The 20,619-nt window shown below is 42.9% G+C and overlaps 1 protein-coding gene and 1 long non-coding RNA gene across 2 annotated transcripts in view; one reads left to right on the top strand and one right to left on the bottom strand.

Annotated features, from left to right (window-relative positions):
* The first annotated feature begins 155 nt into the window (after positions 1–155).
* LOC141774238 (uncharacterized) lies at positions 156–613 on the top strand. The gene is made up of 3 exons (XR_012595285.1): positions 156–296; positions 401–469; positions 528–613. It is a non-coding gene; the product is annotated as an uncharacterized LOC141774238 (long non-coding RNA).
* A 1,002-nt stretch (positions 614–1,615) lies between these two features.
* Positions 1,616–20,619, bottom strand: part of cdh23 (cadherin-related 23) — a 184,685-nt gene continuing 165,681 nt past the window's right edge. The window contains exons 39-70 of the mRNA XM_074646704.1: positions 18,777–18,998; positions 18,565–18,684; positions 17,462–17,642; positions 17,239–17,372; positions 16,560–16,769; positions 15,588–15,695; positions 14,770–14,872; positions 14,193–14,318; positions 13,908–14,111; positions 13,294–13,752; positions 13,046–13,162; positions 12,719–12,943; positions 12,105–12,274; positions 11,675–11,812; positions 11,302–11,421; positions 9,802–9,979; positions 9,314–9,525; positions 8,688–8,882; positions 8,491–8,604; positions 8,261–8,390; positions 7,688–7,951; positions 7,446–7,607; positions 6,639–6,895; positions 6,448–6,545; positions 6,215–6,335; positions 6,037–6,116; positions 5,828–5,868; positions 5,620–5,680; positions 4,674–4,803; positions 4,465–4,584; positions 4,036–4,146; positions 1,616–3,458 (exon numbers count right to left, since the gene is read on the bottom strand). Coding sequence (XP_074502805.1) covers positions 3,117–3,458; positions 4,036–4,146; positions 4,465–4,584; positions 4,674–4,803; positions 5,620–5,680; positions 5,828–5,868; positions 6,037–6,116; positions 6,215–6,335; positions 6,448–6,545; positions 6,639–6,895; positions 7,446–7,607; positions 7,688–7,951; positions 8,261–8,390; positions 8,491–8,604; positions 8,688–8,882; positions 9,314–9,525; positions 9,802–9,979; positions 11,302–11,421; positions 11,675–11,812; positions 12,105–12,274; positions 12,719–12,943; positions 13,046–13,162; positions 13,294–13,752; positions 13,908–14,111; positions 14,193–14,318; positions 14,770–14,872; positions 15,588–15,695; positions 16,560–16,769; positions 17,239–17,372; positions 17,462–17,642; positions 18,565–18,684; positions 18,777–18,998 — 5,253 coding nt within the window. The 3' untranslated portion in view covers positions 1,616–3,116. The remainder of the gene's footprint in view (positions 3,459–4,035; positions 4,147–4,464; positions 4,585–4,673; positions 4,804–5,619; positions 5,681–5,827; positions 5,869–6,036; positions 6,117–6,214; positions 6,336–6,447; positions 6,546–6,638; positions 6,896–7,445; positions 7,608–7,687; positions 7,952–8,260; positions 8,391–8,490; positions 8,605–8,687; positions 8,883–9,313; positions 9,526–9,801; positions 9,980–11,301; positions 11,422–11,674; positions 11,813–12,104; positions 12,275–12,718; positions 12,944–13,045; positions 13,163–13,293; positions 13,753–13,907; positions 14,112–14,192; positions 14,319–14,769; positions 14,873–15,587; positions 15,696–16,559; positions 16,770–17,238; positions 17,373–17,461; positions 17,643–18,564; positions 18,685–18,776; positions 18,999–20,619) is intronic.

The raw sequence follows: 20,619 nt of genomic DNA, 5'->3' as shown, positions 1-20,619 counted from the left end.
GAAAACCCCTGATTCACAGCCTGTCTCCTCCCACTCTGCTCTGATTGGTCAGCGTTTTCTGTCAATCAAACGTCCTAACAACACAGCGTCACCCTCCCCCTCCCTCCCGGAGAAGCTCTGGAGAGAGAGAGGAGTGGAGAGAGAGGCAGCTAGAATAAAGTTTATAAACCACTTTAAAGTTTATAAACCAGAAACTTCACCCAGCGCACGTTACCGGAGGAATCTGATCAGAAATCGGCGACACATGATGAACATCTGCGGTCCAGACTCCAGGTTTTCCTGACGGTTTCTCTCAGGTAAATAATACTATTTATATCTCTGTTGGTTAACTCAGTGTTTACCTTATGCATCAACTCTGTAAACCGTAAACATACACTCTGTTTTACGTCTGTCTTTACAGATCCATCTGTGAGAAATGACCGACAGAATCATCCCAGAGGAGAGCAGACAGCTGAGAGCAGATGGCTCTGTTTACATGGAGATACAGAGCTAACCCGGTAGCATGTAGCTAACCCGTTAGCATGTAGCTACATGCTAACGGGTTAGCTACATGCTACCGCTATGACACGGTGTGTAAACACAGCGACCATCAGGGTGGAAAATAGAAGATGTGAAACAGTAGTCAGTTCATTATTTCTGCTAAAAGATAAATGTATGGAAGATCAGAGTAATGGTATATTATTTACAGTAGGATCTGTCTCTGTGTTACCATGACTACAGACCACCGGAGCTTAGCTTACCATAGTTTACCAGAGCTGAAGACTTTCTCCTGTACCATGTTAACATAACTGCAGGTGAGATTATTACAAATGCTGTGAATAATTAATATTGTCATCTGTCAACTCAAATAAAGTTTGACTGTGAAACAGAAATGTGTTGTGTTGCTTACAAGTCACTATTTACTACCTGTACTCTGCTACATGCATGACATCAAATATATATAATATATAAATATCATCTGTTTAAACAGTGTAATTACATAAAGCCTTTGTGAAAGAACATGTTATATTTAGATGATGGGAGTACATGAAGCCTGTTCTGCTGGTTCTTGCAGACTAACAGTAGGAGCTACTTTGCTCAAGTTCGGTTGAGGAGGAGAGACAGTGACGCGCTGTGGGGCGGGGTCAGCTACTGAAGGTTCTGCTCTGGTTCGACCAGGAAACCCTTACATGGCTTGCATTTCTCTAACGACGTCAGAAGAGAAGGAAAAGCTGCGCAGCGTTTTTCGACACCCATTTCCGGACAAACGGAGCAGGAGAAAAAGAGAGAGGATGGTCTTTTATGATACTATGGTGACTTGTAGACACACTGGGGACAGATATTGATGTTTAAAAGACATGGAAAAGTGCATTTTGCATAATAGGTGACCTTTAAGGGAAATAACACTTATAGACATGCAAGTTTGTTTTGAATTGCAAGTTAAGCCTTTGTCTGTTAAAATTGTACCGGTGAGTCCAATTGAAGTCAACCTTGAGATAGGAAGACAGTCATTAAGGTTTCTCAGATTCCCAGACTTCTCTTGGATCTTTTCATATCCTGCTTGAGCTCATTCTGCTGCATCAGTTTCCATGTTGATCTTGGCTGCTCTCCATCATCCCACTGAGCGAGGTCAAAGGCCGTTGCATATATCTTTTATTATCACAGATCACCCAACTTTTCCCAACACAGATCTCAGGACTGGTAACAATAATGACAAAGAAATCAAAACTTACAAAATGGGAATATAAAAAAATTAATCTTAAAAACACCACTCATCAGAAACAGCTTCAGTTGTCATACAAAGGAAAACAGAACGACATATGTCACCGTAGCACAATATACACATACTCCAAACATCCAAATTTATTCCCTACCTATTTTGGTAAGCCAGCATTTTTCTTCAAAAATATTTTAATTCCATCACATTTTCTATAAAATAAAAAAATAAAGCAAACGTCGCTCATTTTGAGCATGACTCTTAGTCCTTCAGGTGGCAGTGTAAAGTCTCTGTGGGCACAACGCCATCTTTAGGTCTATAAAAATGTTATAATTCATACTTTTTTAAATTCCATCTATATGTCTTCTTTCTTTAACTGCCTTTAATATAAAATGTATCATAAAAGATTCAAAGGTTTTCTTTTTTTAACTTCATGTGGCTCGAGTCTGGGACAATGTTCAATCCTTCTTCCACCATCTTCATCATGTGAGAATCGTTCAGTTATTAGTGAGGCGTCTCCTTGTACATGACTGACTTCGTCCACGCTTAAGATGAACAGCTGGACCAGGGTCTGAATGTTCACTGCTGTCCTGCAGACTGTTTTGTCTTTTTGCCATTGATCCAAAAAAAGCAATTTTATCAAACTACTACAGTATTTTAACAATTGCACAATGGCCCCTCTTGATCTTGGTGTCAAGTGAAAACTCCACTCTTATGAGCATCACTGGGGGGAAATATTTGATGTGCCATCGATCATTTCCCAACAACAAAATGTATATTATCTGAAAGAGAAAAGTCTTATCCTCTCTCCTTCAACACTGATTGCATCATATTGCAAAAAGAAAAAATATCAGAGAGTGATAACTGGAATTGCGTCATTTTCTCATTGTCCTATTGATGGCCATCCGCTGGTCTGAGTGTGTGTAGCTTCATTTTTTTTTGAGTGTGTGTATCTGTGTGTGAGTGTATGGAGTCCAGGTATGACTTCAAAAGGATTAGTGAGGATGAGGCAACTTTTGATGATTATAAGGTCAACAAGCTTCTCCCACAGGGAGGCGTAGTTAGTTTCTCTTCTCCACTCAGCTCTTTGGATGAAAGTCAATGACCCCAGTTGGTTTTATCTCGCTGAAGAAAGGTGACCTGCTTATGATTTTCCATTTCCTTAAGGTCATTTGAATGACCCTTCCCATGAATCACCTAATGTTGGACCACCTTCAACATAAGACCCACTCAAACCAACCCAATGGTGAGTAAGTCCTCTTGCAGGCGTCTCACTGATGCACTGAGGTTGGCTGATGAGGTTCCCTAGACTACACACACTCCTCCTCCAGTCCTCCCCAACCATGTCAGGGTGGCGCCGTGGAGGCACAAGGACACACACGAGTCGTGGTTGCGCTCAGACCAGCGAGGCCTCGGCTAGTCATAACTCTGTGATCTCCAGGGGACTCTGCGACAGGGTGTCCCCGTCCTTGTGACGGTGCATCGGGGTGGACTTGGCCGACTCCGTGCGGGCGTTGCGCTCAGAATAAAGCCCCCCGTCAGCGTTAAGCGCCTCCAGAGAACGTGCCAGGGCCCGCTGGTCGTCCTCTGGCAAGCTGTTGAGGTCAGAGGTCAGGAGGGTGCCTGTGCTGCCGTGGACCACGTGCACGCCTTCGGGGCCCTTCAACTCCACAGGAAGCTTGTGCTTGAAGCGCAGTGTGCCGCGACCTCCGCCCATGCCCAGACGCTCATCCTCGTCATCGTCCAGATCACTCTGGATCAGCTGTTGAAGGAGGACAGGAGAGGAGAGGGACAGAATAAACCGACTGGTTGATATTATTTATATAATGAATGGCAGCTTTGTACGAGATATCTTTGAGCTGGAAAGAGGTAAACCAGTGGAAGGAATAGAGAAACCAGTAGATCACTTGAAGTAACAACAATGTAGTGGGACAATAGAACAGCAGAGAAGAATACATTTCATACCAGACCTGGATAAGTGCAAACAATTCTTAGCATTAAGTTGTTTGGGAAGACTGCACAGGCGGGGGTTTCCACATCAGAGCCATTCATAAGTGTAGGTAAGTGTAGATATTGCAGTCTTAATGCTCCATTTCCAGTGATTGTCTAAACTTTCTGGCAATTTCTGTGCAGTAAACTCCCTCAGCTGAACTTTTTGAAAAGTGAGTGCAAACTCTATTTGACCCAAAGTCTGGCTCGAGGTAGCAGCAGAGATAGCAGAAGAAGTGAGCAGGTGCCAAGTCAGTGCAGCAAACGGCAGAATGGGAAATCACAGGAATGCAAGATCACTCTGCGGCGGTGTCAGACAGGAACAGCACCTACACCGCCTCCTAGCCCACCTCAGTGATTGACGAGTGATCTCCCTGGCTGGTGGATACTGTGACGAGTCGTGCTGCAAAGAGCGTTTTCAGCCTCAGGTAGTCGTCCAGGACCACATTGAGCAGGGAACCCTGACAGGATGGCAGTTAGGATCAAACAGAGTCTATAACATCATCCACCTTACACACCCTCACTGTTACAGTTATGCTGTAAAAACAACTGCTCAACACCCAACACGCCTCAACACCACATCTTTGAGTCCTTGGGGTCTCTCTTCTTTGTTTTCTTCTCAGGACATACCGGAGGAGGTCTTGGGTCCGATCCCCCAATGTGTTTTGGGACGGATGGAAGGAGAGAGTACATGACCAACGAAAAGGAGGTTTTTGGATTTGGACGTGTTCATGTGTGTGTGTCTCGCTGGATAATCTGTAATCATACAGGTGTCCTACCTTGATAGGCCCCTCCCTCATTATCTGGCCCAGTTTAGCAATGTTGTCGTACTCCTGAATGGCTGCCCTCAAGTAACGATCATCCTCAGGCTTTGCTTGAGGCTCTCGACCAAATGTGCCCTGTGGGGATGAAGCAAAATATAATCTATAAAGCTCCTCAGGGTATTGTTGTGAAATATAAATGAACTCAGATTGATGTTGGTACTGACATGAGTGCGTGCAGGGCTGTTCCACAGGTCAGTTATCTCGCTCAGGTTCTCCGGCAGGTCGTCCTCGTGGTCAGCCTGAGCAGCCAGCTCCAGGTTGCGACAGAATGGGTCCAGCCACACTGGATTAGCCCTGCAGAGGCAAACAGCATTACACACATCATCTACAACATGCGAACACACATACTGTATATAAGAAGCATGCAAAGGAAGTATGACGAGATACAATAATCACTCACATTTAATGTTGACATTTACCTGCTTTTTCAGTTCTTTTATGAGATTAGTGTTGTGGGACTTCGTAGCAGAACAAATATAAACCAGCACCTCTAAAGCTCACTAATAAACACATTTATATTGCGTTTGATTAATTCTTAATAAATTTGTGGCTTTATGGGGAGTTATGGTCTGGAAAGATTTCATTTATTTTTTGGTCATGTTGTTTATGGTTTCCTTAAGAAAAAAGACTACAACAACCTAAACCATAACAAATAAAGTAATATGTACATATAGTAACAAATAGTAACTGTAAATTGAAAAACACATATTCAAAAACAAAGGAGAAACATTTTTTTTAGTAATAATAATAATAATAATAATAATAATAATAATAATAATAATAATGATAATAAAATAAATAAATAAATATTTTTTTATTCATTCTGGAAATATTTCTTGACTGAGTGCAGTGACTTCCCGGAGTCTTTGCTTATTGCCTCGCGGTGACAACCCAAGATGTTGAACTATTCCTTTAACATATATTCAACATCTATTTTTTGAAGTCAAATAAAAGCTAATCCTTGATCTTCAGAAATTATAACTTATAACTACTGAAAAAATACTTATTGAAAACTATAGTTGCTTTATAAAAACACAAAGTGATATTTGGTGGGAATTCCTTTTAAGCAATATGTGAGAAAGAGGTGTTATGATGAAGCTATTATCTCACCCCTCAAAAGAGTACTTGTTAGTGTTGGGCATGTCCAGGATATCCATTAGACCCTGGTTCCCTGGATGGTAGAGGACAGATCATTTTAAGTAAAACAGGCTGTAAACTGTAAACTGTAAACTACATTGACAGATGGAAAAAGCCGTAAAAGCCACATCCTGAAGTTAACAGCTGGCGGGACAGTCCCATCAACGAAGCAGCTTCTCACCTGTTGATCCCGCAACGATGGCTTTCAGCTTCCTCTGGTGTCTGCAACACAGCAAGAGACACGAGTCACGAGGAGGTAAACATGTTGATGTCGCTGCTCAGACTGACAGCATGAAGCCATGGTCCATGACTGAGCAGATTTCAAATGACTCAGTCCACTCAAGATCAAAATAAATCGTCATCAATGCAAAATAGCTGAAGGGTTCTTACACTCTGCGATAGTGCCAGTTCATTGTGACAAACAAAATTCCTGCCAAGCACAGCAGCACGGCCAGGATGATGATGACTAGCTGTGAGAGGGGAAAAAGAAAGAATGATTAAAAGCACCAAAACACAAAACATCTGCAGCGAGCCTGTGTTTGTTTCTGGAGGACCCGGCCTCGCGGACCTGTAGTGTGGTGATGTCGTCGGGCAGTTTGTCACTGACAGCCGGCTGAACGTCCACAACGTTGAATTTCCTGAATAGGTTTCTCAGCTGCTCCTTGTTCTCATCGATCAACTGAATTACCCTGCAAAACACGAAACACCAAGATACAATCTATAATCTAGAGCTTACATGTGGGAGATATCCTCACTACTCATACAGTATGTGAAAGATTTATTTCATTCAGGACGGTATACCTTTCAACATCTTGGATAGAGTTGGTCTGATTGTTGACAACGTGGATGAGCATGTCTGTCTGACCGTAACTCACCCTGCCCTTCTTGTCCACATGGAACTGCATAAAAGGAGAGTGAGACAAGGATATCAAATGTTTATAACAACACAAACAAAACAAAAAATACAAAAGTCACATAAAAAAACGCCTCACCTGTATGTCATCTAAGTTGACAACGGCTCCAGTAATGTTGGACAGCAGATCGACAAATTCCTGCTGGTTTTCGCGGACCAAATCAGGGATCTCACTGAAGACTATTTTGACTCTCTGGTCGTCTCGGAGAATATAGATGTTCACGTTGGTGGTTGTACTGTGTCCAGCGGAATCGCACGCCAAAATCTCAAGCTGAAAGTAGCCTGGATTGAAGGCCAGGAAGAGGTCGTTTGTTTGGATCATACCATCTGTCAAACCTGTGGAAATAAGGGGAGAGAGTGGGGAATAAATAAAATAAATAAGAAATGAATTTGACTCAATGACAAAACAAACTATCCACTGGCCAGATGTAAGAAACCTTGTGGAGAGATCTGACAGTAGGCACAGGTATAAGGAACCTTCCCTATCTGGGAGAACTGGAACAGTATGCACAAGAAGATGAGGACAACTGACTCCAGGAAGCAAATACACGTCTACAGAGTGAGAGTGAGGGTGCTTCTACATTAGAGCGTACAGCGCGGCAGGCTGTAATGTTCTTCTCTCTGTCTGTCTCCGTCTCCCCCGTTTCAGTGCCCGGGACAGCACCGCTGCCGCACTACTGTACACACACTCAATATTGTAATGTTGTGGATTATTCCTTTCATGGGCCATTTTGGGATTTATACTTTATTGTTACATACTTCTATATATATTTATTAAAAAACAAGGCATTCGAATACTGATTTGGAGGTAGATTATCATGGCAATGGTCGACGCTTCGAAGCATTCGGGTCAGCCCTATTGGATATTGTACATGAGGAAGCTCACCGATGATGAAGATGTTGCCAACGTCCTCACTGCCATTGCTCTGTGACTGGAAGTAGCGGATTGTGACAATATGGTAATGAACCACGCTGTTGTTGCCGATGTCATTATCTATAGCCAAGACCTTGATCAGGTCTGAGCGCACTTTGGCATTTGCTGCAACTCCTGAAATCAAAGAGGGTGGAAGGTTATGGTGGTTTTACCTAGACCAGCACACACATAACAGATTCAAGAACGCAGACTACCTGCAGTGTACTCGGCCTTAACGAAGCGTGGTTTCTGGTCATTGATGTCTTCCAGTGCAATGCGGACTTCCAGCAGGCTGGGGTCATGGGCAGGGTCGAGGGCTTTGGCCCGTGCTGCCCTCTGACCCCTGGGAGCAGTCCAGCTTCTGTTGCTGGAAGCCTTGATGATGATTGAGTAGACCGGGATCTCCTCCCGGTCCAGATCCTTATACAACTTCAGCTCTCCATCTGGATTCAAGCCAAAGTTTCCATCACTGTTTCCCCCTGCAGGAAGAGATGGGAAGGGTTTGTGTTCAGTCACTTAAAGCACTAAAGGAATCAGCTTTAAATAGAAAAGAAAGACAGATGGATGTATACAAATGTCCTCATTATTCCTGGGCTTTTGAAGTAAGACGACTTTCATCTGACCACACAATGAATACAAGAGAAATACCTTATCCTCTACGCCTGATCTCCAGGACTTTACAATGGGTGGGTTAACATAATATATTTCACTCATGGGGAAAATGCATTACATTTTTAACATGGAAGCAAAATCAAACATGTTGCTGTGTCTGTAGGACACCGTGTCACCTGCAATGAAGTAGTAGACGATGGCATTGGTGCCTTCATCTGCGTCCACAGCTCTGGTAACGTTCCCCACCACAGTACCTGGAGGAGAGTGCTCAGGCACTGTCAGCTTCTGGTAAGGCAAGCTGCCACGCTGAGGTGCACATACACAGACAGACAAAGGGAAAACATCACAGACAGTTAAATAGCAGCCCTTATGTACAGAGGATGTATTCAGAGAGCTTCATACTCACCGGTGGTTTAAGGAAGACGGGTTCATTGTCGTCAACGTCCAACAGCGCCACCTGCAGAGGCTGTGTGGTCTCGTAAGGCACTGGCTGGCCCATGTCGCGGGCCACAATGATAAGCTGAGAGAGACGTTTGCACTCAGTTAGAGACATACATACTTACGCACCTAAATACATGAACAGCACACGCACAGCTGACTCACGCTGTGGAGGGCCTGTTTTTCTCGGTCCAGTTTCACAGTAGTTGTGATGACTCCAGTCATGGCGTCGATGTGGAAGTTTTCCCAGTCTCTGTTTCCTGCTCCAGTCTGCAGGAAGCCATAGCGGACCTCTCCATTCACCCCCTCGTCAGAGTCTGTTGCGTGCACCTCATACACCGGCAGGCCTGGGGGCTGCTCCTACAAAGAGGGCAAACACTGTCAGGATGTGCTTGTGTGAACTCCTCAACTTGTATCTTAAAGGTCGACTGTAACAGAAAGGTTTACAGGTTTACAGACGCTTTCTAGAACCTAAAGGGTAACTTTGGTATTTTTCAACCTGGACCCTATTTCCCCATGTTTTTGTGTCTAATTGACTAATAGGTACAACTATTTCTGAAATTGGTCCAGTATTGAGGGAGAGCACTGTAGACGGCAGCCGCTAACGGGCTGCAATATGGTGCTATTGGGGCAAGCTGGCACCATCATTTACGTCCAATAAAAGGGCTTGTGTAAATAGTCTGTTTTTTTTCTTCAAATATAAACTTATGTTACTAAAAAAAGAAAGAAATGCTCTAATCACAAAGAAGAAGACAACAGTGACATGCATAGGGACACGTGGATGCAAATACCTCTGAGATATGAATGATGGTTCCATTGGCGGGCCTGACAAACACTGGTCTGTTGTCATTGACGTCTATGACCGTAATGATCAAGTCTGCTGTGCCCCACAGGGGAGGACGCCCCTGGTCTGTCGCCACCACAGTCAGGTTGAAACGTTCAGAAGACTGTAGCAGGCGGCGAGAACGCACCAGCCCTGTGTTCGGATCCAGGGAGAACGCATCTAAAAGACAGACAAAGATCAGGGACTAAGTATGGACATGTATGCTGAACCATACGTAGCCTCATACATGCCCTTTCAAAGTTTGGGCAACATTCATTCCACTAACTAAATATGTAATAAAGAAGGATATTTATAAGGGATATTTACTGGAGAACTTAAAGAAATGTTGAATTTTATTGTAATAAAGTGGATAATTACACGTTAAAAGAGCAATTCATTCAGAATATTCAGGTAGGTGACCCTACTGAGGCTTTTATTAGTGCAGTATATTCAAACCTGAATGGGCTCCCAGCATGCTGTAGAGTACCGCTCCATTTTCTCCTTCATCCAGGTCCGTAGCCTTCACTGTGATCACAGACGTTCCACTGGGCTCATTCTCAAACACGCTGGTGTTGAACACTCGCTCCGAGAAGCGTGGACGATAATCGTTGACATCGAGAACTGTCACCAGGACCTGGACATGCACCGACAGGCAGATCAAGTTTCAGACACAGAATGTTCCTGACATAAGGTTACATAGAGCCCGACCCGTCCATCGGCATGTTTTAGCTCATTACATATTGCTCACAGTGTATACTGTATGTCCACCAGTAAAAAACAACATTTTGGTACAGAAATGCAAAAGATATGTTTAAAGTAATTTAGAAACACTGTCAACATTACATAGTTTGTCTACCAGAGAGCACTGACAACTTCATTTTTCCTGCTCAGTACAAAAGAAAAGTACCAAATAACCAAATAACCACATTTTTAGGATTCCTTAAATTTAAGATTAATTTCAGGGATGTTTTTTTCATGTTGTGCTATGTTAAAAAAAATTGGTTGATATACTTTTTTAAACTCTCAAACATTGATACAAGTGTCGGCCTCAAAAATCCAGTATCGCCAGGCCCTAATTTGCATTTTAACCATAGTCTGTATATAAGAAGTGGACGTAGTCACCATGACATCACCCATTGGTTTGTTGACAGCCGTTTTGAAGCCTCAAGTTCGGCATTTTGGCCGTCGCCATTTTGGTTTTTAGCCGTTGGCATCTTGTTTTTTTTTAAACCAGAACTGACACGAGAGGGTGGGGCTACAGTAAGTACGACTGAACGCTGAATGAGACATTTAGGTGACCTAAATGTTATAATTAACTTTCATGAACTGAAAACACACTGTGAAAGGGTTAAAGTTGTAAGACAAAAACACGGACAACGCCGTGGTAGCGACCTGTCAATCACAAGTTAACCACGCCCTAAAGCATACCCCTTTATCCTCTATATTTGACTCTAAATGGGACCATAATTTACTAAATGAACATCACGCTGTATTGAAGAAGACTTGAAACTAGCGATTGAGACCATAAACTCATGTTTACAATGTTTACTGAGGTAATAAATCAAGTGAGAAGTAGGCTCATTTTCTCATTGACTTCTATACAATCAGACTTCTTTTTGCAACCAGAGGAGTCGCCCCCTGCTGGCTGTTAGAAAGAATGCAAGTTTAAGGCACTTCTGCATTGTCTTCATTTTTCAGACCCTGGATTTCGCATCCTGATAGTATTTAATCGAATATATTAATCAGCAAAATATGCTCCATTCTGATTCAGCAACACGACTCAGATGACAGAAATTTAAACTATGTGTCATATTCAGGCTTCTCATTTATTAAATATGTTACTGTGGATGGTATTTGGTGTTTAGATGTGCAAACTCAAAAAGTGTAGATTATTATTGAGATACATATTCAAACCCCCATTCACAAGATTTCCTTGTTACGGCCAGTGATCTCTACCTGCACGGAGTTCTCTCGTCTGTTGCTGGAGCTGCCGCCAGGGTTGTCACGGGCAACAGCGGTTAAAGTGTAGTGATCCTTTGTCTCTCTGTCCAGAGGAGAAAGGATGTAGATCTCTCCCTGACAAGAGGAGAGCGAATGATTAGGAAGGAAGTACAGGCTGACTGGGAGTGGTGGTTGAATCAAGACATTTATTTGTGACAGAAATGGAGCGTGGAGGTCAAATATGTAGATTGTCTTTATCTTTAGCACGCTTTGTTTAAACTTTCATTTCCAGGCAGGATGTTTAATGTTGACACTTAGCTCTGATAGGCAGTAGGGCGTAGTTGTGATGGCTGACTGAGCTGATGTGCTAGTGTATAGTTTAACTCACAGTGGATGGTTTGATGCCAAACTTGCCTTCCCCGTCTACCAGGCTGTACTCAATGACAGCAAAGAGGCCGGAATCAGCGTCTGTAGCGCTGACGCGAACTATGATGGTTCCCAGGTTCACATTCTCGAACACAGGCTCCTACAAACACAAAGTATATTATAAAGTGTCTTTACTGGCAGTTAATTGAGGTGTAACTCATTAATAAGGGTGACATTCAGGTGGTCGTCATCAATGCTATTAGCTACACCTGTTATTTTTCCTGCAATGACAAGCCAATATCAGCTGTGAGTGAAGTCTCTTTTAATATAGCATATCTCAGCTTACAGAAGTAGCCACTTAAAAATAATAAATTACATTAATCCTTTTTTAACTGTCCTCTTCAGTTCTGCTCTGGTGGGTGCAATTTGTGTCTTAATATTCAGTTCAGTACCTGATATGAGGGTTGTAGGAAGAAGGGGTTGTTGTCATTCACGTCCACTATGCGCAGAAAAACGGGCAGCTCAGCTATCCTGGGAGGAGAGCCGTGGTCCTGGGCCCGAATCGTGAAATTCAGCCACTGCACCTGCTCGAAATCCACCGTCTGGTTGGCTACAATCTTACCTGAGACATTTGTAACGCAGTGATAGTTACAGTTAGGATTCATCTGGCCTATAATTAATAGTCAAAATTTACATGACAACAAGCAAGGAATGACATTATCCATAAGTAATACATTTCTTGTGAAACTTTTACATCCACACAGTGTTTTCAGTTATTCTGGCTGATTAGACGTCTGCTCAGGTTGAAGTTGATGATCATCTACATATAAGAATGATAAAGGTGTCATTTGTCCCACCCTAACAGGTTCATCAAAGCTAACAGGAGACTCAAGAAGATGTCAATCAATTACAGTCTATACTCGCCCACACCGCCCTGAGAAGAGTTCTAATCAGCCACATTAACACCTGTGTGGTTTGCCAGAGGCTTTAAATGAAAGATTAATGTACTTCATATTTACAGTGTTGGTGAATTTGCTGTTAATGTTTTAGCCTGCAGCCTACATACCAGTGGAGGGGTCCTCCAATCTAACGTATCCCCCTCGGGGCAGGTGGAGCAGCTGGTAGATGACCTGGCCATTAGGACCTTTATCTGGGTCAACAGCTGTTACTGATAGCAGTGTTGTGCCCGACAAAGCTCCTTCCAAAATCTTCTCCGTGAAGTTGGACGCTCCCAAAGGTCGGAAACGAGGGGCATTGTCGTTTACATCCAACACGTTTATGGTTAGTCTCGCTATAGAGGAGAAGGTCATAATGATAAGGGAGATACAGAGTGAAAATAACTTACTGAATGTATGAAACTGAACATAAGTTTCATGTTAGAAAATGGACTTACCGTTGGGAACGCTTTCTGACTTGTCAATAACAACACTGGCGTTGTCATGGACAGACACAATAATCTCAAATGTCGCTACCAGCTCTCTGTTGAGCGGGTTGCGTACAAACACTGCACCTGAAAATTCACCAAAACACATCTATTTATTTTCCCAAATGTAAGATTTAATGTACTCAGTATATCTATCATCAGTCAAAATTAAACTTTGTAGATCAAGAACCTGAATTTGACTGAGATCCATGTCTCACCAGTGTGCAAATCAATGCCAAAGGACTCCTGCAGGCCATCCACCGGTTTGTTACCATCATCCTTTGCCTCCACTGAGATGATGTAATACTCCAGCCGCGGATGCAGATCCGGGTCCTCAGCTGTCAGCGTGGCCACCACCACACCCGGCGGTGTGGACTCATTGACGCTTATTATGGTTACAGGTCTTACAAAACGGGGCCGTGAGTCGTTTATGTCATCCAGGATGACGGTCAGGATGGCTGTGCCCGACAGGGGGGGCGTGCCACGATCAGTCGCCATGACGACCAGGCGGTAGGACCCACGCTCTTCTCTATCGAGGGTGGTGTTACCCACCAGGACCGCGCCAGAGAGCGAGTCGACAACGAAGCGGTCCTGAGCACCGCTTTCCAGCCGATACATCAGCCAGCCATTGGAGCCAGAATCAGCGTCGGTGGCCGACAGCTGAGTCACCACCACACCTGGATGAGACAAAGGACACACAAACATTTGTATTCTTGTAACCAGTCATTGTGATTCCCAACATGTAAACCCTTAACCTTCACACAAGGGAATGAATAATGGAATATTCCTCCAAGCCCACTCATACACACAGATCACTAGCCAATCTACACACCAGTGGGGCTGTTCTCAGGGAGTCGAACGCTGAAATTGGACGGGCTGAAGACAGGAGGGTTGTCATTCTGGTCCAGGATGGTGACTGTGAGAGGGACACTGCTGTTTAAGCCTCCTATGTCCGCTCCAACCAGGAAGAGCTCTACCCGAGGCTCCTGAAACGCCTCACGGTCCAACTTTGCTCCCTGACGCACACGTATCACACCTGGAGGGAGATACAGAGACATTAACACTTGAATAGTTTTTTTTCTCTCTCTGTGTACTTGCTGAGGAGTTATAATGTTACCAGAATTGGCATCCACAGTAAAGAGGTCCACCCTGGCTCCCAGCAGGCGGTACTTCACCACAGCATTGGGCCCAATGTCTTTATCCTCAGCCAGAACGGGCCCATTTAACACTGTTACAGTACTACCTAAAAGACGGGCAGAGATAAAGAGAGGGACAGGTGGAGAAGTAAAAGGATCACAATCAGGCTGCAAATTCAGTGAGTTTGACTTGAGAGTAGATAATAGCAAATACAGATAGAAAATATCCAAGATACACTGGTAAAATGTTGCTGCCACCACTCTGTTAACTCTGATAATCAAGAGACTAGGACTCATATTATGCATCCAAATAATCTAACTGGCTGCTCTTGTGACAGATTGGTCCGTGTTGTGAATAAATCCATTGTGGTTGTACAGTCATCATACCTTCTATCACACCTCTAACTTTCAAAGTGAAAAAAAAATTGTAAGTAAACAAAGTCAGGAAGCGGGCGAGACAGTGCTACAGACAGTGTTTTGGCTCGATGCCCTTGCTGCAGCTACAGATTGCCCCCACTCAAGGGAATAGAGAGATAGACACACCAGCTTGAGTGCTACCTGCTGCAGAGTTCTCTGTGATCTCAGCCCTGTAGCTGGTCCTGGTGAATATAGGCCTGTTGTCATTCTCATCCAGAATGGTGATCACCAACAGGTCTGAATCCTGGTGGTGACGGGAGGATGAAGAAACAATTATATGAGCAGATGATTATGTGGTATAGAGTGAAGATGAGAATAAGAGTGAGGAGGAGAACAAATAAGTTAATCAGCCCCTCAAAAATGCAAATTGCTACAAAGCACTCCACTGTTATGTAAGTCAGAATAGACCGGTTTTGTAGTTGTTTTGCTGTGCACACACCAGCGGGCTGCTTTCACGTGCTGGTGGTTGCAGCTGCTTTTTTGCAGCTCTGGGTTAGAACAGTTTCTCACCTTTGCCACAGAGCTTAACACATTTAAAGCCTGCCACATTGTTTTTATAGAAAAACCTTGCAACTGCCGTTTGGTAAATAGAGTGCATGAGATTCTCATTATAAGCTACAAACTACAATAGTGCTTAAAGGCAGGACAGGTTATCAAATCACAAAATGCCTGCATAAAGAAAGGTGTCCTATAATGCTCTAATTTTCCGAAATTAACTTCTGGTGCAGAAAGTCAGCAGAAAATCCTACAAGTGAATATTACATTAGTATTATTATAGTAGTACAATGCCATTGAGCATCTAAAATGCAGGATTGCCTGTTATCAATTCCTCCAAAGCTGACTTGAAAAGATACAAAGATTTTACGTCAGTGATTTCTGAATGTTTCAGTGGTCACTCTGTGACAAATGTGGCAACGTGTGAACGCTTGCAGTATATGTGCACAGGAGGGTGGGGTTACCCTGCGAGCGATGCGGGGGTTCTCGGGATTGTCTTTGACAGTGATGGTGAGTCTGTACTCAGCCACTCGCTCTCTGTCCAGCGGTCTGTTCACCTGCACCACACCTGTCTGACAGACACAGAGAAAAAGAGGTAAATCACTTTCTCTCCTTTTAGAGATTCATTCTTGATATGACAGTATGTTTTATTACCCATGTACACCCTGGTGCTACTACAGTATACGTCTTTTCACCTTCCCTTCTCTAAAGGATATGCAGTATTTGTATACTCTGTAATATAGTTATGCTGTAAATCCACAAATGTGTATGCAGCCAACATCTGTAAATATATCTGTAGCAAGGCTGTACAAGCGTTAAGTGCAGACTTTTAGATGAAAGGGAGCTGGAACATCTGTCCCAAGTTCAACTGACAACCTAATGCGTGATCAAGTCTGGGAGCTGCCAGTCACAAGTCTCACGCTTCTTCTTCCATGCTTCCCTTTATTCACCACCTGCTCCACCTTTAACACATCAGTTAGTCAGATTTTTCTGGTTTCTACTTAAAGAGTTACTTAACACCAGGCTGAAAATCAGTGTTTTGCTGCCCACTCTGGTTGAAAGTTTCAAGTCGGTTTTACCACCGATCACTGTTGGGTGTGTGTGGTCCAAAGTGTACTCCGTTGAACCTGTAACCAAAGTGGGGTCCCGGGACCCCCAGGGGTCCTTGAGGAGGTTCCAGGGGGTCCCCAGCAAAAAGGGGAATCATTTATTTTCAGTATAATTTCATCCATAAGTAACACAATGACAGAATCTATGACTATTTTGGTCATGGGGTTCATACACCTTATGTAATAAAACATCTAAAAGCAAAAATCCTATCAGATGGGGGAACTTGGGACAAAATCTTCAAATCAAAGGGGGGTCTGTGGTCTAGTTTTTGTCAGTTTAGGGGTCCTTGAGTTTAGGAACCACTGCTTTAAACCCCTTTATCTCACCGTGTCGTTGACGTAGAAGGCTCCATCCCGGTTGCCAGCAGTGATGTTATAAGTGAGCAACGCGTTACGTCCGCTGTCTGCATCTCGCGCCCGGACTCTGGCCACAGAGGTGTGTATGGTGGCGCCTTCACTCACGCTGGTGTTGAAAGGCAGGTTCAGGAGGACTGGGTCGTTGTCGTTGATGTCTCGGACACGGATCCCCACCACCACCTGAAGAAAACACGCCAAGACAAAAATAAAACTCACCCTTGTGCCTGTTCACAGTAACTCGTATTTAGATTATCTGTCTACAATATATGTAAAAAATGATTGTGCCACACAACTCCTCATAAATCCATCAAAAATATTCGTTAAGCATACATGTAACATGTTTAAAAAAAGTTCTTAATAATATGTTAACCTATTTTCATAGCATGTATAAACCAAAGCTATTTTTTGAACTGTATCGTATGGTTAACTGGCATGATTTTGTAGTATGTAGGTCATGTGTACAAAACCTCACAAACCATCTATTCATTAGTTGGAAGTTGAAATGTTCCATATGTTGTTGTCATATTCTCCATGCAAGCCAAATTGCAGCACAGAAGTGAAGCTTGCGAGATCCAGATTGTTCAAGAGGATATGGTGGGAGTGTGTGGCTGCTTGCGTGCGTGTGTGTGTTTGTGTAATAGAGGCCCACCGAACTGTTGCGAGACGGCGTGCCCAGGTCTCGGGCTGTGACAGTGATGTTATAGAAGGCTGTTGTCTCTCTGTCCAGCTCTACATCCTTCCTCACCCGAAGCTCGCCCTCCACTGGAGAAACCATGAACTCATCTGACAGAGAGAAAGAGACAGAGGCTCAGAGACACACAGTAAGGATTTAATAGTACATCACTCCCTCAACAGAACAATCCGGTACTAACTCTGGGGATCTCCACCGGTGATGCTGTACTCCACTTTGCCGTTGAGTCCAGAGTCTTCATCGCTGGCTCTGAAAGTCCAGACTCGAGGTCCTGGCTGGCCCTCGGTCACCTCGAAGGGGCCCTCATAGGCTTTGGGGAAAGTGGGCGTCACATCGTTCACATCTAGGACATTAACCAGCACCTAAGGAAGGAGGGAGAGGGAGTTTTTAACACCTCCATTATGAGAGAGGTAACTGTAACATGTACAGTATGTGTGGCAGGAATAGAAACTAGCCAAGTTCACAGTAATGTGGTTCTCCACAAGCAGCTTTACCATGTATGACTACCTTTACCACTATATCATAACATATTTTTGAAGGTAATAGAAGGATTTCCACACTTAAATTGGACATCAAATTCAAACTTTTGGGTCTTGTGTCTTGAAATCCTGATGCAAATCTTCACACCAATACTCAATATAGGGTTTTACTCATGTGAAGTAGTAAAGGGATGTAGAAACGACAACAGAACTGATGGATTTGGGGTGTTCTTTAATCACGTTTCTACATTTTATCTTAAAATACCAAGCTATCTAGGTCATTCATTAATTTTTAAATTTTGACATCTTATTTTGTGTTTCTCAGATTCAAAAGAATTCTGTGATTTCTCCTCTTATCAGTTTGTTCCATGTATATTTACAGATTAGAGGAAATGTATTAGGGTTGCATTAAGAACTATTAATGTTAAATCTTTATTTATATTTATATTTATTTATTTTATTTTATATTTATTATTATATTTTCAATAAATCCATTAAATGCTTAGTTTATTAAAAAAAAGCAAAAAATGGCCATAACAAGCTTCCAAAGTCCAAGATTATGTCTTTGAATTGCGTGTCTTGCCTGGCCAACAGTCCATAGGTCAAAATGATTTACTTTGTAATTATACAAAATGGATAAAAACAGCAAATCCTCACATTGGAGGAGATGGAACCACCTGACTGATTGATCAACTATCAAAATTGACAATTGATTTTCTGTCGATCAACTATTGTTTCAGTTCTAAAATATTAAATATTACTTTAGTTAACTGTATAAAATACTGTGTCTCATTTGCATAATTACTGTTGTGCTGGATGTCAGGCGTAGAGCAGGATGTGGACACTGGTCCGTAGCTGTGACAACCAGTGCGTAGTGTCCGTTGCTGATCTCGTAGTCCAGCTCCTTTACGGCTGTAATCCTCCCCTAAATGCACACACATACACATCATACACAGAAGGTTAATGTATGTTTTTTTTTGTAACAGTACAGTTTAAGTATAAGTTATCATGTCTTACCGTGATGCTGTTTATATGAAATGTCTGGATCAGGTTTCCGTGAGTGATAGCATATCGCAAGGTGCCGTTCAGACCCTCATCTGGGTCGATGGCCGTTACTGTGGCGATGGTGGCACCCACTGTGTCTGGTCCCTCGCTCAACACCGTGACGTACTCCTCCTCAGGAAACTCCGGGGCGTTATCGTTCTCATCCACAATGTGAACGTAGATGGTGGTTGAGGTCTGCGTGAGAAACAGAGGGAAACGTTTACAGCTGTATCTACTATTTATAGCCTATTGTATTAAACTCTGCTGGCAATGTGGGTTTCTTTTTGTCGTGGAAAACTGTATTAGACATGAAAAAATGTATGATTCTTACATTGTCATGGTTTGTTATTCACACTTATGTGAGGAGGCTCTGAGTGTCTTGAGGTTAAGATAAGAATGGAGACCTTGTAGATGTCTAGACCAAGGGTTAACCATTGTTTTGTCTCCTCCCTGATGACGTGGGATACACTGTATGGCTGGGTGAATCTTTACTTTACTGTCACTTGAAGTTTTTTGTATATCTCTGTCCATGCACACGTGCTGTACCAAAAGCTTCTCTGATCAGATTTGTGTTGTAATAATATATTAATGTAAGGACAACTGGGGTTCATCGAGTTATTCTTTTATTCATCTAAGTGAAGATTGTCCTGACATCACCCTGTCAGGTCGACCTGAAAGTGACTCTAAATTTGATCTTGTTGTCCATTCATCATTATAACCAGTTTGTTAACCTGCGATCCCCTCTCTCCATCCCCTAGTAGCAGAGCGAGTGCAGGGGGTTGTAAACTTGAACATGTTAGTCTAGTCTGCCAGACTCATTTACCCTTTATCTGACTGAGGTTTGTGCAATGTAGTAGCCTCCACCACCAGCAGCCGCTGTGATCGCCGGAGCTGATTACGGTCACTCTAGACAATGCTTGTGATTCCACCAGACGTGACACAGTATGTTTCAGAAGTGGCTCTATCTGTGCCGTGTTTCGATAAATCTTTCAATGATTATAACATTGAAAGATCCTACAGTGATTTACTATCATATTACAGAGCAAAGATCAAGCACAAAAGGCCAAGCCTACAAAACCCACATCTGGTAATCACTGTTTTTTATTTTATAATAATCACAAAAAATAATATCTAATAATCAAGCAATTTCTCTAAACACCTACTTTTATACACGTCATGCTACAGCCACTCCTACACCTTTATACAGTGTTCACTAGAGGAAACATCACTTTATGATGGGCATATATGACGTGTGATATTAGAGCTCATTTAACATGGGAGAATGGGAAAAGACAGTAGGAGCGTATTTTGTTACAGACAGAGGGAGAAAAAATATCTTGTGAGAACCAAAAAATAAATCTTAAAAAGGAAGTGAGGCGGAAAGGAGATGCTGCAAGGTAATCAAAAGTTCTGCTTCCCTAATGTTTCTTCTCACTCAAAACCTCAAATGTAAGTGAAGCGAAAGAAAGAAAGCAGTGCAGCCTAAAAGAAACCACTTCATCAAACCATTGAAAGATTCTGATACATAAGCAAAAGTAGAGTGTTGAATCAAATCCTGCTCCTCCAGTCTGACCTCAAAGTTCATCTAAAAAGATGGACCGACTGACTGGCACCCTCAGGCTATGGGGGTTATAAAGAGGCCATTAGAATTTCACAATATTGGGCTTTCTGCATGAGCTGTAAGAGAGTGTGCGTGTGTGTGTGTGTGCGTGCGTGTGTGTGTGCGTGTGTGTGTGTGTGTGTGTGTGTGTGTGTGTCTGAGCAAAAGATAACAAATAATTACAACTAGACTAAAACACACAGTGTTTTTTTTTTC

Source organism: Sebastes fasciatus, chromosome 9, assembly GCF_043250625.1.
Source record: "Sebastes fasciatus isolate fSebFas1 chromosome 9, fSebFas1.pri, whole genome shotgun sequence".
Taxonomy (NCBI): domain Eukaryota; kingdom Metazoa; phylum Chordata; class Actinopteri; order Perciformes; family Sebastidae; genus Sebastes; species Sebastes fasciatus.
The sequence above is the reverse complement of the archived record's forward strand: the minus strand, read 5'-3'. Positions and strand labels throughout refer to the sequence as shown.